General features: G+C 39.3%; 1 protein-coding gene across 1 annotated transcript; it reads right to left on the reverse strand.

The window, feature by feature from the left end:
- Window positions 1–246: 246 nt before the first annotated feature.
- LOC121805607 (E3 ubiquitin-protein ligase MBR2-like) lies at window positions 247–5,304 on the reverse strand. The gene is made up of 5 exons (XM_042205527.1): window positions 2,187–5,304; window positions 1,684–1,734; window positions 1,145–1,240; window positions 816–956; window positions 247–712 (listed from the first exon to the last, which is right to left on the reverse strand). Exons 1-5 carry the CDS (start codon window positions 3,837–3,839, stop codon window positions 581–583), a joined length of 2,073 nt encoding a protein of 690 aa, XP_042061461.1. The 5' UTR covers window positions 3,840–5,304; the 3' UTR covers window positions 247–580.
- Window positions 5,305–13,677: the final 8,373 nt, after the last annotated feature.

The following is a 13,677-nucleotide window of genomic DNA, read 5'->3' on the forward strand; positions in this document are numbered from 1 at the left end:
CTCATTAAAGAGCAAAAAGTTACCCTTACCCTTGATTAGGCTCTCTCATTAAAGAGAAATAAATGACCAAAAATAGAAAAAGTATTTTTGTAGACTTACATTTCAATAATGAGAGATAAATTACCAAAAATAGAAAAAGTATTTTTTTAGACTTACATTTCAATAACTTTTTCTAACTCACATTTGTTAAAACCGATAATACTCCTATTCCCCCCGAACATAAAGGGAGTAAAAGATAACATACAATAGTTGTGCATCACCAATCTCCATCACAAAAATTTGCAAGTACATAACAATAACCAAGAATGTCTGTCAGTAATGGTATTATTGGTTCAAAGGCTCAAACATTTCATTTTTGATGAATAAAAAATTGTTCACAGATTACCAAGTTTAAACCTAAAAGAGTATCATGGTTCACACAGGCTCACTCCCTGTGGATCTCTTCTTTCTTGAGTCCACCAAGCCTGTGAGGGGAGAGCGAACCAGTTTCGACCGCAACTGTAAAGAAAAGGAAGAGATACCCTGCAACGGGATAAGGATAATGTTATTTAAGAGGGAAACCAGAAATGTCATTTTGCCTTCAAGACCCCAAGGCCGTCGCTTTACATGTGGGGCAAAGGTTCTTCAGTGTAAGCCACTGCTTGATGCAGCCGGTGTGAAACTCATGCCCACAGTTCAATATTCCGATGTTTTCTCCAGTAATGTAATCCTCCTGGTTAGTGTTAATATGGGGGAAATGCAAATTCATATTTTGGTAGATGTAGCAATCAAATCAAGTAGTCACAAAAAAACCAGTACGCGCATCAGGCTCTAACCTGGCATATACAGCACGGCTCAATGCTTGGCAGCGAGCTTCCTGTTCCTTCATACTTGCGCTGTTTCATGGAGCTGCTGATTTGTTCTTCGCTGAGTCCAGTGCTCACGTTCCCTATTCGCTCCTCCAAAGCCAATAATTCCTGTCACACAATTTGATTTCGATAAACATGCATATAAATAGGTTAATCTGCTACATACATTGAAAGATTGAACAATTTGAGCTCATTGATAACGCAATCCTTCAACTACTCGATCATATGTATTGTCAATATAACCCATCACACAAAGTACACGTCCCTCGAGGATAGGTTATTGGAATGCATATTACCTCATAGGACATATTGTCGACATCAAGCCTCATATCTCTGTGTCTGTCGTGCAACTCAGAGAATCCATTCATAAAAGGATCAATAAGCATATAATCCTGAAATGAAAATTTTGTAGAGATCTCAGTTACCATTGCAATTTTTGGAATAAATTTCAAGCATTACCACACTTTATCAAATCATATATGGCATGGGAATTGTGTCTATTAAATTTCTGTGCAAAAGATGGTTAATATTGCTCATAGTCATGGAAATCAAGGGCAACAACGGTAGGGCCAACCATGGACCAGGAACTATAGGTCTTGAGCTTGATGCTTAAAATAAGGGTGAAGTTTGAACTAGTTATATATAGCAAGAAGATTGACATGCAGTACAATTCAAATTTTGCGTATTTTTATTGCTCCCAAGATACAAAGATAATAACACTATTAAGTTATAACGCAGAAAATTGAGCATGTATTAAGAAAATTCAAAAGGTAAGCTAACGTCGTAGCATATTCTTATGCCAAGAGCTATGAAAATAGTACAGATTCAAACAAACCTCATCTTGTAAGTGGACACCCCTCTGCATGCCATTCAGGACTTGCCGTATCTGTTCGCCATTGTTAGGAAAGTAACAGAGTCACATTCTTCATCAATCAGTACTATATCTTTATGGTAACAACTAACAAGGAGATAATATATAAGGTTGTTGAAACTTGAGATCCAAAGAGTCGGTACGATCATATATTCATATCACCATAACATCGACAGCTTTACCCCAGAGAACAGGTGCATATGGTTATTGAGGTTGATATTATATCCTGACCTAAAACTTACTAAGGTAAAAACTATATTGGGGTCCCAATCTAATTTGTAAATCTAGAACAAAAATATTACAAAATCAGCAGAACAGGCTAGCAACACTGCAGGAAGCAATCTACTTCAAAAATAGTTTTAAATACTTCAAAATATTCACGGAAAATCGGAGAGGTGAAGTGATATAGTACTACATTTGCAAGAGAAATGCATAAATGAAGGCAATTTTTAATGTAAGTAACATACCAGTCTATGTCTGCCCTCAACAGCAGCCAAAGAACGCCTACCGATAATATCTTCAGCGCCCGGTATATCCATCAACAGAGCTGCTGACCTTTGATCTAAATGATGCCGACTAGTATTAGCTGCCTCATCCAATGAAGAAAAGGCAGAAGACAAAAAGGCAAAATGGCTTCTAGCTGTCCCAGATTCAGGCTCAACTCGATGGATAGGAAGCCAAGGTAAGGATTCTGATAACCTTTGATGATTTTGTGATGTCGGGTTTTGATGAGGCAACCATGCACCAGAATGGGTTCTGCCTCCAGAACTGTGGCCAATACGTGAACCAGTAGGATGATTCCTAGACGATGCAGAAGTTCCAGGAGCAAAACTCCAATCGATTTGATCTGGCAGGACAGTTCTTGTCTCAGGTGCAGAAACGGTCATGGGGTACTCAAGATCATTTCTACGAGAGCTTCTAACATTAATATCCTCGGGTGCTCCATGACCTCTTTCTCCAGAGCTTGATGAACTACCGTCTCGTGAACTCAAAGATCCACTCCAAGGGTTTGAATATGTTCCTCTCGCCTCATGTACTGGTATTAAATGAGGTTGAGTCAAGGAATTGGCTTGGTTCATTGGCAGTGTGATCGATGACCTCAATTCTGCAGAATCAATGTTTGTGATGGGTCTTGAAAGATGGGAGGCATAAGCACCAGAGCTCCTCAGGGATGAATTTCTAGGTGTATCAAATGGGATTGGCTCATGCCGCCCATGATTCAATCTTGCTGCAAAATGTCTGCGCGAGCTTTCTGCCACTCCTGGTACACTTGAAGAGGGAGAAGGGCTAGGGGGCACTCTACTCAGCCCAGCGCCAATACTTGGATTTACTTGTTCTATGAGATTAGTTGAAGACAAGTTCACCGGGCCAGAGGATATACTTATATTTCCTGGTGTATTGTACCTACCACGAGCTGGATGCTGCATTATGTTCTTGTCAATTGGCTGATTCGAGCTCGAACTTCCACCAGGGTAAAATTGTCCAGACTTGCCATCAAGAGCCTTTCTCTTGCAAGATGAACCCCAAGAACCAAACGGACCAGATAAGTCATAATTTTCTGAAGAAGTACTAGAATGACCAGAAAAGGTTCCCATGTTACTTGAAGAAGGGTAAAAGGTTGGATTCTGGTCAATTGCCGAATGCCCAGATTTATAAAGATTATGAGGTAGAGCTGTTCCTGAACCTCTGTAGTAATCATGATTCCACGTTTGGCCATCATTCAAATTTAAATTCATGCCAGCAACCATATTGCTACTACTGGTGGTATTGGGTAGTGGAAAGGACCAGTCTTCCGATCTTGCATTGCGCTCAGAACAAGCATTGAAAGATGACGACCACCCAAGTCTTGTTTTAGAATCAGTACCACGAGCTCCATCTTGCATATTGTTTGCACTGGAGCTGGATTCGCCACGGTCCCAAAAACTCCGAGCAGCACCATCAATGCAACTATCATTTCCATCAGTAGCTCCAATGATGTAACTAGAAAGTCGGTTTTCCACTGGGTTCAACGTAGTATTCCAGGAACCTGAGTGATCCATAGAGGTATTTTCAGGAACTGGTCCTTGGTTCAAATCAAATGGCTCAGGGAACGAATTGAGGGCACTTCTTCCCCGTTGCATCTCTGTAATTATGTTTCACGGAAAATAATATCAACTACAGAAGTGTTGTGGACAAACAGCTTTGAAGAGTTTCAGCAGATCTGCAAAGGAAGTAAAAGACAGATAAAATAAATCACTTTAAGCCTAATATAAAGATAATGTAAATTGTAAGATATGAAAAGTAGTTGCACATGAATATTTAATCAGAGCTATGATAATATGAACTCACCATCTATACTTACAAGGAATCATCTTAATCGATATAAAAGCAACAGCATATACATACACTGTAAAACAAGTTTTCTAAAAAGACCAATGAAAGTTAGGGTGGTTACCTCGGAATCTTAAATGGCATCAAAGAATGTAATTTTTTCCAGTTAGTGGTCCTCCATGCAAGTGAACAAGAATATATACTAGGGCAACAGTTCCTCATCCAAATGTGCAATACAAAATGAAGTAAAAATATACAGCTGGGAGTAAAAATTCCACGATACAAGCCTCTGAGAACCAATTACTACATTGGAAAAGGTAGATGGCTATACAGCTATGGCTTCCGTACAAGTAAACTTGAACAAAACCAACACCAGCCTCTTATTATAGATCAACATTTTTCAAACCACAACGAACTTAAAATCACATGAGATACTTCAACTCGAAAGGTAAGGCTATTAATTTGAATATGATAACAAAATAATAAGAAAAAAAATCATCAATACACTCTTAACACTTTGATTAGTGAAGTCAAAAGACAACAGATACTTATGAGCCAGAGATTCATAAAAACAGGTCAGTTTTACCCAAAACAAAAAGAAACATTGAGAAAACAGATTATAACTTTGTGAATATCACCACAATTTACCACTTTTGACCAATGAATTCATCATACATGACCCATTACAAGAAACTAATATATTGATTTCATCGAAGTTCATCAATTGAAGTCAGCAGCACCAATCAACTATTCTAAAAAAATCACCGAATCATGTTCACCTTAAAAACAGATCCACCCCACGATCTTAATCTCGTCTAGTTCTTCACAAAAAGATTCAATCTTTAACAATGAAAGAATATGAATTACTAAAACTTAAGAAAACAAATGAAGAAACTCACTCCCTTCAAATATCAAAACATACTAATAAGTTGATTGGTTCGAGAATAAAACCTGAGAATAGAGAGAGATGATCCACCGATAACGGCGATCGAGTAGATGGGTTTTGAATTTACAGTAGGTGGAGAGTAAAAAGGAGAGTTATTCAAGATATGCGATGAACTTTACATTTGTTACGAGACAAAAAGAATAGGGGAAAAGATTTAACCTTTTTTGCAGCGTGGAGTATTAAATATGGTTTCACGTGTAATGGAATTGAACATTGCCCAAGAGGAGACAAAGGCTCTCGGAAGCTATTGCGACATTGTTTATACGGTTGAAACTTGTAAGAATGTGGATTGTTTAGAGAGAGGAATTCCCGGTAAGGCGTTAGGATAGTTAGAGGGGTGATTGTGTAAATAAGGAAAAATAGTTCCTGCTAATTAAAATTGGATTTGAAGGGGTGTTTTCGGTAATAAGATTATGCGGATATTATTTATGTAGTTATCACTGTTCTAAATTTTATTGTTTTTTCAACTACAATATGACATAAAGAGATTTGTTTCAATAAGACAAGTATAAGAATTTATTAATTATATACTTTGTATGAGTATTTCGCTATTTTGCATATTCTTGTTTTACATAATAATAATGTTGTAGGAGAATTTAATTTTTAATTAAGGATGTGATATTAAGCACGTGATTTTGTTATAGATTACTTTTCTAATGTTTGGATACATAAATAAAAACGGTCAGAATTCAAAACTGAAATTTCTTATTTAAGTTCTATTTAATTAATTTTTTAATAATAATAATAATATATTAGTACAACATAAAGTTATATTGAAAGTTACATCAATAGTTGCCTCGTAAGTTATTAATAAGAAAATAATGATAAACCAATACATAATAATAATAATAATTATTATTATAGTTAAATATAGTCCATAAATTTAAAATTACATTATTATTGATAAAATAATAATAATAACGAAACAGTTATTGTAGTCCTACATATTGTAATTAAATACTAATGATTTATAATTTCAAATTTTACATTAAGTTTTTCTTAATAAATTATTAATTATTAAAATTATCACTACTATTATATATTCCATCTGTCCATGAATAGGAGTCCCGTTTTTTCATTTTATTCCGTCCGCGAATAGGAGTCCCGATTCACTTTTACCATAAATAGTAATAAGGTCTCATATTCCACTAACTCATTCCACTCACATTTCATTTAAAACCAATATATTTATATATATATATAGAGAGAGAGAGAGAGTCCCATTATTCACAAATCCACTCTTAAAAACCGAACCACCGAACCATACCAAATTAGGGTTTTTAGATCTAGTTTTTTATGGATGAGAGACACAAATTTATCAATTATTTTCGCCTTCATCACGAGCCTATTTTAATTCATCCGAAGGTAAATAAGTCATACTAACATGTTACGAAGATTTAACTTCATTCCAGTAGGTTTTTACTTCATTCCAATAGGATTATTACTTCATTCTAGTACGTAAATGCGGTTTCGCCGTCGCGTGCCGTTCTTTCTCTCTACAATATCTATCACCACCGCCACAACGTTGATATGGTGTAATAAACACATGGAATGATGTAATAAATTATTGGAATGAAGTATGTGTAGAAGCATTTGAAGTCCTACTTGAATGAAGTAAAAACTTTATCCAATGAAGTAATAAACGCACTCGACATTGATCACAACTATATATATATATATATATATATATATATATATATAAGTGGGACCTCTATTCCACTAACTTTTTTTCACCCACTTTTATTAGTATTTCTTAAAACTCATGCTGTCAATAAATGAGACTCTTAATGGTAAACGGAGGGAGTAAGGTGAAGATGTTACTTTTTATTTTTTATTATAACATCTACTATTATTTTAATAAAAATAATATTGAATATTTAAATGTAATATTTCTGAGATTAGGGAAACAGAATATTGAAATAAAAAATAAAAAATTACTTTCTCAGAATCTTGGGCCTAGTGTATCTTCTAATGTGGTTAAAATAATGAATTGTATAACTGAATAAGCTTAGAGCACCTGTTAGAATGGGTTGTTTCATTCAACTTGAACTGTTCATTAATTTACATCCATCTATATAGGAAGGGATTATACAAATAAGGTAAATATTAACCCTAATTCTAATTACCTTATTACACGATAATTTCCTCAATCACAATCAATTTCATATATTCTTGATTATTTGCCTTGTGATTTGATTCCCTCTTATTTCTTTCCAACACTCCCCCTCAAGTTAAGTAAGGGGATCATCCATACTTAACTTTCCCAATACTTTATGAAAACTTCTGGAGTCCACAGCTTTGGTAAGGATATTAGCTAGCTGGTCTTCTGATCTGACAAACGGTAGTTCCACAATCTTTGCTTCAATGTTGTCTTTGATGAAGTGTCGATCAACTTCAACATGTTTTGTCCGGTCATGCTGTACTGGGTTCTCGGATATGCTGAGCTGCCTTGTTATCACAAAATAGTTTACAAGGTCCAGAAGGCATCAACTCCATGTCCCGGAGTTCCTTTTAGGTACCGAACGATCCGCAGTGCTGCTTCCCAATTAGCTTCTTGGGGTCTGTGCATGAACTGACTCACCACTCCAACTGCGTATGCAATGTCAGGTCGAGTATGAGACAAGTAGATTAGCTTTCCAACCAAGTGTTGATACCTTGTGCGATGAGTAGGCTCTGCTCCTTCTACTATCTGCAGCCCATGATTATGCACCATAGGAGTATCTGCTGGCTTACAATCCAACATTCCAGTTTCCGCCAGTAAGTCGAGGACGTACTTTCTTTGGTTGATGAAGATTCCTCTTTTTGATCTCAAAACCTCTATTCCTAGAAAATACTTCAATATTCCAAGATCCTTCATCTGAAATTCTGAAAACAGGCTCTGCCTCAGCTGTTTGATTTATTCTTCATCGTCACCGGTGAGGATCATGCCATCTACATAGATGATCAGGCAAGTGATCTTTTCTTTCCTCTTCTTCAGAAACAAAGTATGATCAGAGTTACTTTGTTTATAACCGTACTTGTTCATACAGGGCGGTTGTGAACGCCCTAGCCATTTCTGTGAGATTGGCTTTAGCAAGATTTGCCATCGAGTACCTGCTCTTAGCTCCAATCTTTTCCGGACTGTATCTTTTTGGCGGAACCCCTCGAGTGCTTCGTTTAGGAAGAATATATCGACCAATATCTCCATCTATGGCAGTGACTTCATCTGTGCCAGGTTCGTCAGAAGCAATAGATATACTTTCAGGTTCTAGTTCGGGAGTTACCTCAGATATCACTAGAGGAGGATTGGACCGTAGCGTGGTTGGCTAAGGAGGGTGTACGGTAGACATGACCTGCTCGGCGGTGGCGCTAGCTTGTTCTGTTGGTTCCGCCTCGGAGTTGCTTGATTGAGGCACCACCCAACTTAGGGGTCCCCTTAATTCTCCTAGGTCATTCCTATTTCCACTACTATCCCCCTAACCGCTAAGTTGAGTTTGATAAAAAAATACTCGCACTCAAGGAAGTTACAATTCATAGTAGTGATTACTTTCCTAGATGACGAATCATAGCATCTATATCCCTTCTGATTAATCTCATACCCAAGAAAGACACATTTCACAGCGCACGCAGAAAATTTTGTTCGTTCGTGTTTCGGGACATGCACATAGACAGAGCATCCAAAAATTTTGAGCGGAAGAGTAAAGGGTTCAGGGATTTTCGTCAATTTTGAAAGGACTTGAAGGGGTGTTTTCATTTCAAGTATTTTTGTCGGAAGACGGTTTACAAGGTAGACTGAGATAGCGACTGCTTCAGGCCACAAAAATTTTGGGACATTGGAGTCAAAAAACAAAGCTCGAGTTATTTCAAGAAGAATTCTATTTTTTCGCTCAGCTACCCCGTTTTGTTCTGGTGTATAAGGACACGAGGTTTGATGCACTAACCCGTGTGATTTTAAAAAATCTTCCATGTCTCTATTGACAAATTCCCTCCCATTATCTGACCTAAGAACGGAGATAGTTTTTTGAAATTGTGTTTGAATCATTTTTAAAAAAATGACAAATTTTTCAAAAACTTCAGATTTGTTCCGTAAAAAATACACCCAAGTCATTCTTGTGCAATCATCAACAAACAATAGAAAATACTTAAAACCATGATCACCAGTAATAGGCGCAGGGCCCCACACATCAGCATGAACTGGGGAAAAAATATTTTTAACACGCGTATTACTGGATTTAAACGATTGTCTATGATTCTTAGCCAAAGCACATGATTCACAAGAAATGTCTTTAAGATGCGAAAATTTCAGAAAAATCAATTTAAAATAACCCGTAGACGAATGACCCAATCTTCAGTGCCACAACCAAGCTTCTCTATTAGCAGATCCGTGAGCAAGCATCGCGGCGCCACCTTGGTGAGCTATCTCGTCCACATAATAGAGGCCTTGACGCTCAGTGCCACGCCCAATTATCCTCCTCGTCCTGATATCATGTAATACACAGAAGTTCGGGTGCATCAATAAAGTACAATTCAGCTCCTTAGTCACATGCCTAATAGACATCAATTTGTGAGATAATTTCGGCACATAGAGACAATTTTTTAGTTTCAGACTTGGAGATATTTCAATAGTTCCGCTTCCATGCACAGATGTTAATTCACCATCAGCAGTTTGAATATGGCTTTTAATTGCCCCATTAAAAGTAGAGAAATCGTTCCTATCATAAGTCATAGTGTCTGTCGCCCCGCAATAAAAAATCCACTCACTTTCAGTATTACACTCCAAATTTTTTGCTATGCATGCAATATGGGTGTTTTCAAGGGGTGAAAATAATTAGGGCTAACAAATGAATTTCTTGTATCTAGGGGGTTAATTTTCGTATTTCCAGTTTTTAGTGGACTCAAACGCATAGTAACATCATGCTGGGGTAGGTTACGCAATTTATGGGATCTGGAGGGCTTATGTGCAACGGAGGTTATATGATGGGGTGACAATTGAGGTTCTATGAAATTGGGGGTAATTTGTGCAATTAAATTAGGACTAGGGTTAGATAACCCCAACCCTTTACCTCCAAAAGTACCGTCGTCTCTCCTGAAATCGGCAATAGCTGCTTCCCCGATTGCTCCGCCTCTGTTCTCCGGCCGTCCCTGAGCGTCGGCGACCTCCTGGTTGCCCGCTCCGGTCGCTGGGAATAGTCCTCCTCCATTTTCGGTTACACCGATCGCCAATTTCGCCTTGGCCTTTTGGTTCTCATCCCACCATTCCGGGAATCCAACAAGAAGGAAACACGATTCCTTGGTATGTTTGTGTTTTCCGCAGTGGGAGCACCAAAGCTTTGACTTATCGGGCCTGAATGGCCAGCGATTCGAGGCATTTGGCATCCCTGTCCGATATGGTGGCGGTGGTCCACTTCGTTGCTGATTTCGGGTCGCAAATCCGAGCCCGATATTGCCCGATGATGATATGGTATCGTTAGTTGCACCGGCTGGTTCGTTGATTGTTGCCGGCATGATTTTCAGCCGCGCGGCTTCTCGCTTAATCCAGCCGTATGCGACTTTCGCTGAGGGCCATGGTTTCTCTTTGAGGACCTCTCGTTTCATTTGATCAAACTTTGGATTGAGGCCGGTCAAAAATTTGAAAAGCCGGTGAATCTCGATGTACTTCCGGAACTGCCCTACTCCTTTGTCGCAGCATGTGACCGATTTTTCTTGACACCGGTCCACGTCAATCCAAGTCCCGTGTAAGTGCCGCCAATATGTTTCGAGGCTTTGTTCCCCTTGTTTAACGTTCTCTGCCTTTTCCTCTAGGTCGAATAGCAGGAATGGATCGTATGTTCCTTCGAAAGTTACGGCTAGACTCTTCCACAGAGCCTCTGTCGTTTGGTGATGGGCGAAATCGATGACAATGTCTGTCTCGATGTTGTCTAGGATCCACGAGAAGACGATTAGATCCGTCTCCTCCCACTCCGTGTAGTCAGCCGCCCCTAGTTCGGGTGGTGGCGTATTGCCGTTGATGTGGTGGAGTACCCTTCTACTCCCAATCTGGATCTTCATCAATCGTGACCATATTGAGTAGTTTGTGCCGTTGAGCTTTACGGCAATAGTCACGTTTTTGCTGACTCTCAACTTGTTGTCGTCTGAGATTTTGGGTTTGTCGTCGTCGGCCATGGCTTATTCTGCCTAAGGTCGAGAGAGGTAAATTTCTAGGCTATGATGAAATTTTTCTGAGCCTTTGCTCTGATGCCATGTTAGAATGGTTTGTTTCATTCAACTAGAATTGTTCATCGATTTACATCCATCTATATAGGAAGGGACTATACAAATAAGGTAAATATTCACCCTAATTCTAATTACCTTATTACACGGTAATTTCCTCAATCACAATCAATTGCATATATTCTTGATTATTTGCCTTGTGATTTGATTCCCTCTTGATTTCTTTCCAACAGCACCCACAACCGTGCTCTTGCCAGTGAACACGGTTGTGGGCTCGGTCCCACTTTTTCTGCCTGCTCTCTGGCAAGAGCACAACACCCACAGCTGTGTTCTTCCGCAAGGACGAGCACAATTCAATTTAAAATTCAATTAAACAAAAACATTTCCATAATATTAAAATTCATTAAAAAAGCCTAAATAATATTACATATGATAAATAAAATAAAAACGAAATAATTAAAATCCTAAAAATTAAAAATTACATAATTAAAATACTAAAAATAAAAAAAATCACTACTCGTTGCCGAATTTCGCCCACATGTGTTTGATTAGGTCTTCTTGTAGCTCAATGTGGGTTCGAGTATCGCGCATTGTGTGCCTTGTCTCAATCCTCTGGCCCACCGTTGTATGCACACCTCGGCGTGGGGGAGACCTCGCGGTAGAGCTTCCGGCTTCATCCTCGTCGTAAAAGCTAGCCGCCCTCGGTCCTTCGTCGGCTATGATCATGTTGTGTAAGATAATACACGTGTACATGATGTCGGCGATATTATTCACGTACCAGAGCCGAGCCGGGGCCTTCACAATGTTGAATCGGGCTTGAAGGACCCCAAAGGCTCTTTCGACGTCTTTCCGCGCGGACTCTTGACGCTGCGCAAAAAGAATCTGTCTCGGGTCGTGCTGGTTACTGAGCGTCTTCACGAAAGTCGACCACATTGGGTAGATACCATCGGCGAGATAGTAACCCATGTGGTATGTATTTCCGTTGATGGTGAAGTCGATCGCTGGTGCTACACCATTCATCACATCATTGAAGAGTGGTGAAGAATAGAGCACGTTCAAGTCGTTGTTGGATCCGGCAACGCCAAAATATGCATGCCAAATCCATAGGCGGTAGTCGGCGACCGTCTCAAGGATAAGTGTTGGGCCGCCGCCCTGTGACCGCTTAGGTGTTGCCCCCTCCAAGCAGTCGGGCAATTCTTCCACCTCTAATGCATGCAGTCAATGCTGGCAAGCATTCCGGGAAAGCCATGGACTGATTCGTGAAGACGAAGCAACCGTTGGCAATCATCAGTGGTAGGTACCCGAAGGAATTCATCACCGAAAGCTGAACGAACGCCCTCGCAAAAAATTTTTAGACAAAGGATTCCAGTGGACTCACCGATATGCAAATACTCGTCGAAGAGGTCGGTCGTTTGCCCAGTAGCGAGTTGTCGGATGGCACACGTACACTTCTGCAACGACGTGATACTTTGCCGGTTGGCTGCATCTGGACCTGTTTGGAAGAATTCAACACGTGCGGACAATGTGTTGACAATTCGCATAAACAAGCGCTTTGACATGCGAAAACGGCGCCTGAAGTAATCTGCCGGAAACCGCGGCTGGTCGGCAAAGTAGTCGGCAATGAGCCTTTCGTGGGCTCCCTCCCGGTCACAATGGATGTAGCGGCGAGTTGATCTAGGAGAAGGAGCGGGGGTATTCGCCGCGACATATGCTTCGTAAGCGACACGATGTTGTTCGTAGTATTTTTGTTCTTCGCGCTCCGCTTCCGCCATAAGATGGATGAAATCCATTTGAGGTTTTGAGTGAGAGATGAAGGTGTAGATAGTATGTATGAGAATTATGAATGAGAGATGAATGAGAGATGATTTGATGTGATAAATGGATGATGAATGTGTGTATTAATAGATGATTTTGGGGGAAAAAATCAAAAAAATCAAAAAAATTTAGAAAAACGGGTAAAAAACGGCCATATTTTTGGGATTTGGAATTTTTTATATTTTTTATCGATTTTTAAAATTAAATACCGAATTTTTTTAAAAAAATAAAAATATTCAAAGGCAACGGCTATGCCGTTGGCCAATCGCGTGCCGCCAAGTCACCTGCTCGCTGGCACGGACGTGATCGATGCATCGAGCAGCGCCGTGTCAGCGGCGCGAGTGCAGCAGCGAACGACCTCCTCCGTACAGCTAGCACGAACGGATGGACGGCGTCCGTTCACCGTTGCAGATGCTCTCAGGTAATTGTCAGAAATTATGCGGCAGTGTTGGTAATTTTTCCAAATTTAAGATTCTTATTTGATAACGTTTTTTTGGTTTACGTGTCTAGAATTATAATTTTACATGCCAATTTTCGTAACCAATGTAGGAATCTGAATATAATACAATATCTTAATTATAGGTTCAAGAAATTCTTAAACTAGCCTATTTGCTAAGACTATATGACTCTATGAGAACGTGATTTACTCAAGCCAGATTAATTTAAATGCTTTCCACTACACAAATATTTATTTAATT

This window comes from Salvia splendens, chromosome 5 (genome assembly GCF_004379255.2).
Source record: "Salvia splendens isolate huo1 chromosome 5, SspV2, whole genome shotgun sequence".
NCBI lineage: Eukaryota > Viridiplantae > Streptophyta > Magnoliopsida > Lamiales > Lamiaceae > Salvia > Salvia splendens.

Bases quoted from the DNA above. Each gene is read 5' to 3' on its own strand.
- LOC121805607 (XM_042205527.1), bottom strand. From the start codon at position 3,839: ATGCAACGGGGAAGAAGTGCCCTCAATTCGTTCCCTGAGCCATTTGAT. The intron at 1,241-1,683 runs GTTTGTTTGAAT...TTTTCATTTCAG, and splicing joins GTGTCCACTTACAAGATGAG to GATTATATGCTTATTGATCC. The intron at 713-815 runs GTTAGAGCCTGA...AACACTAACCAG, and splicing joins AGCCGTGCTGTATATGCCAG to GAGGATTACATTACTGGAGA.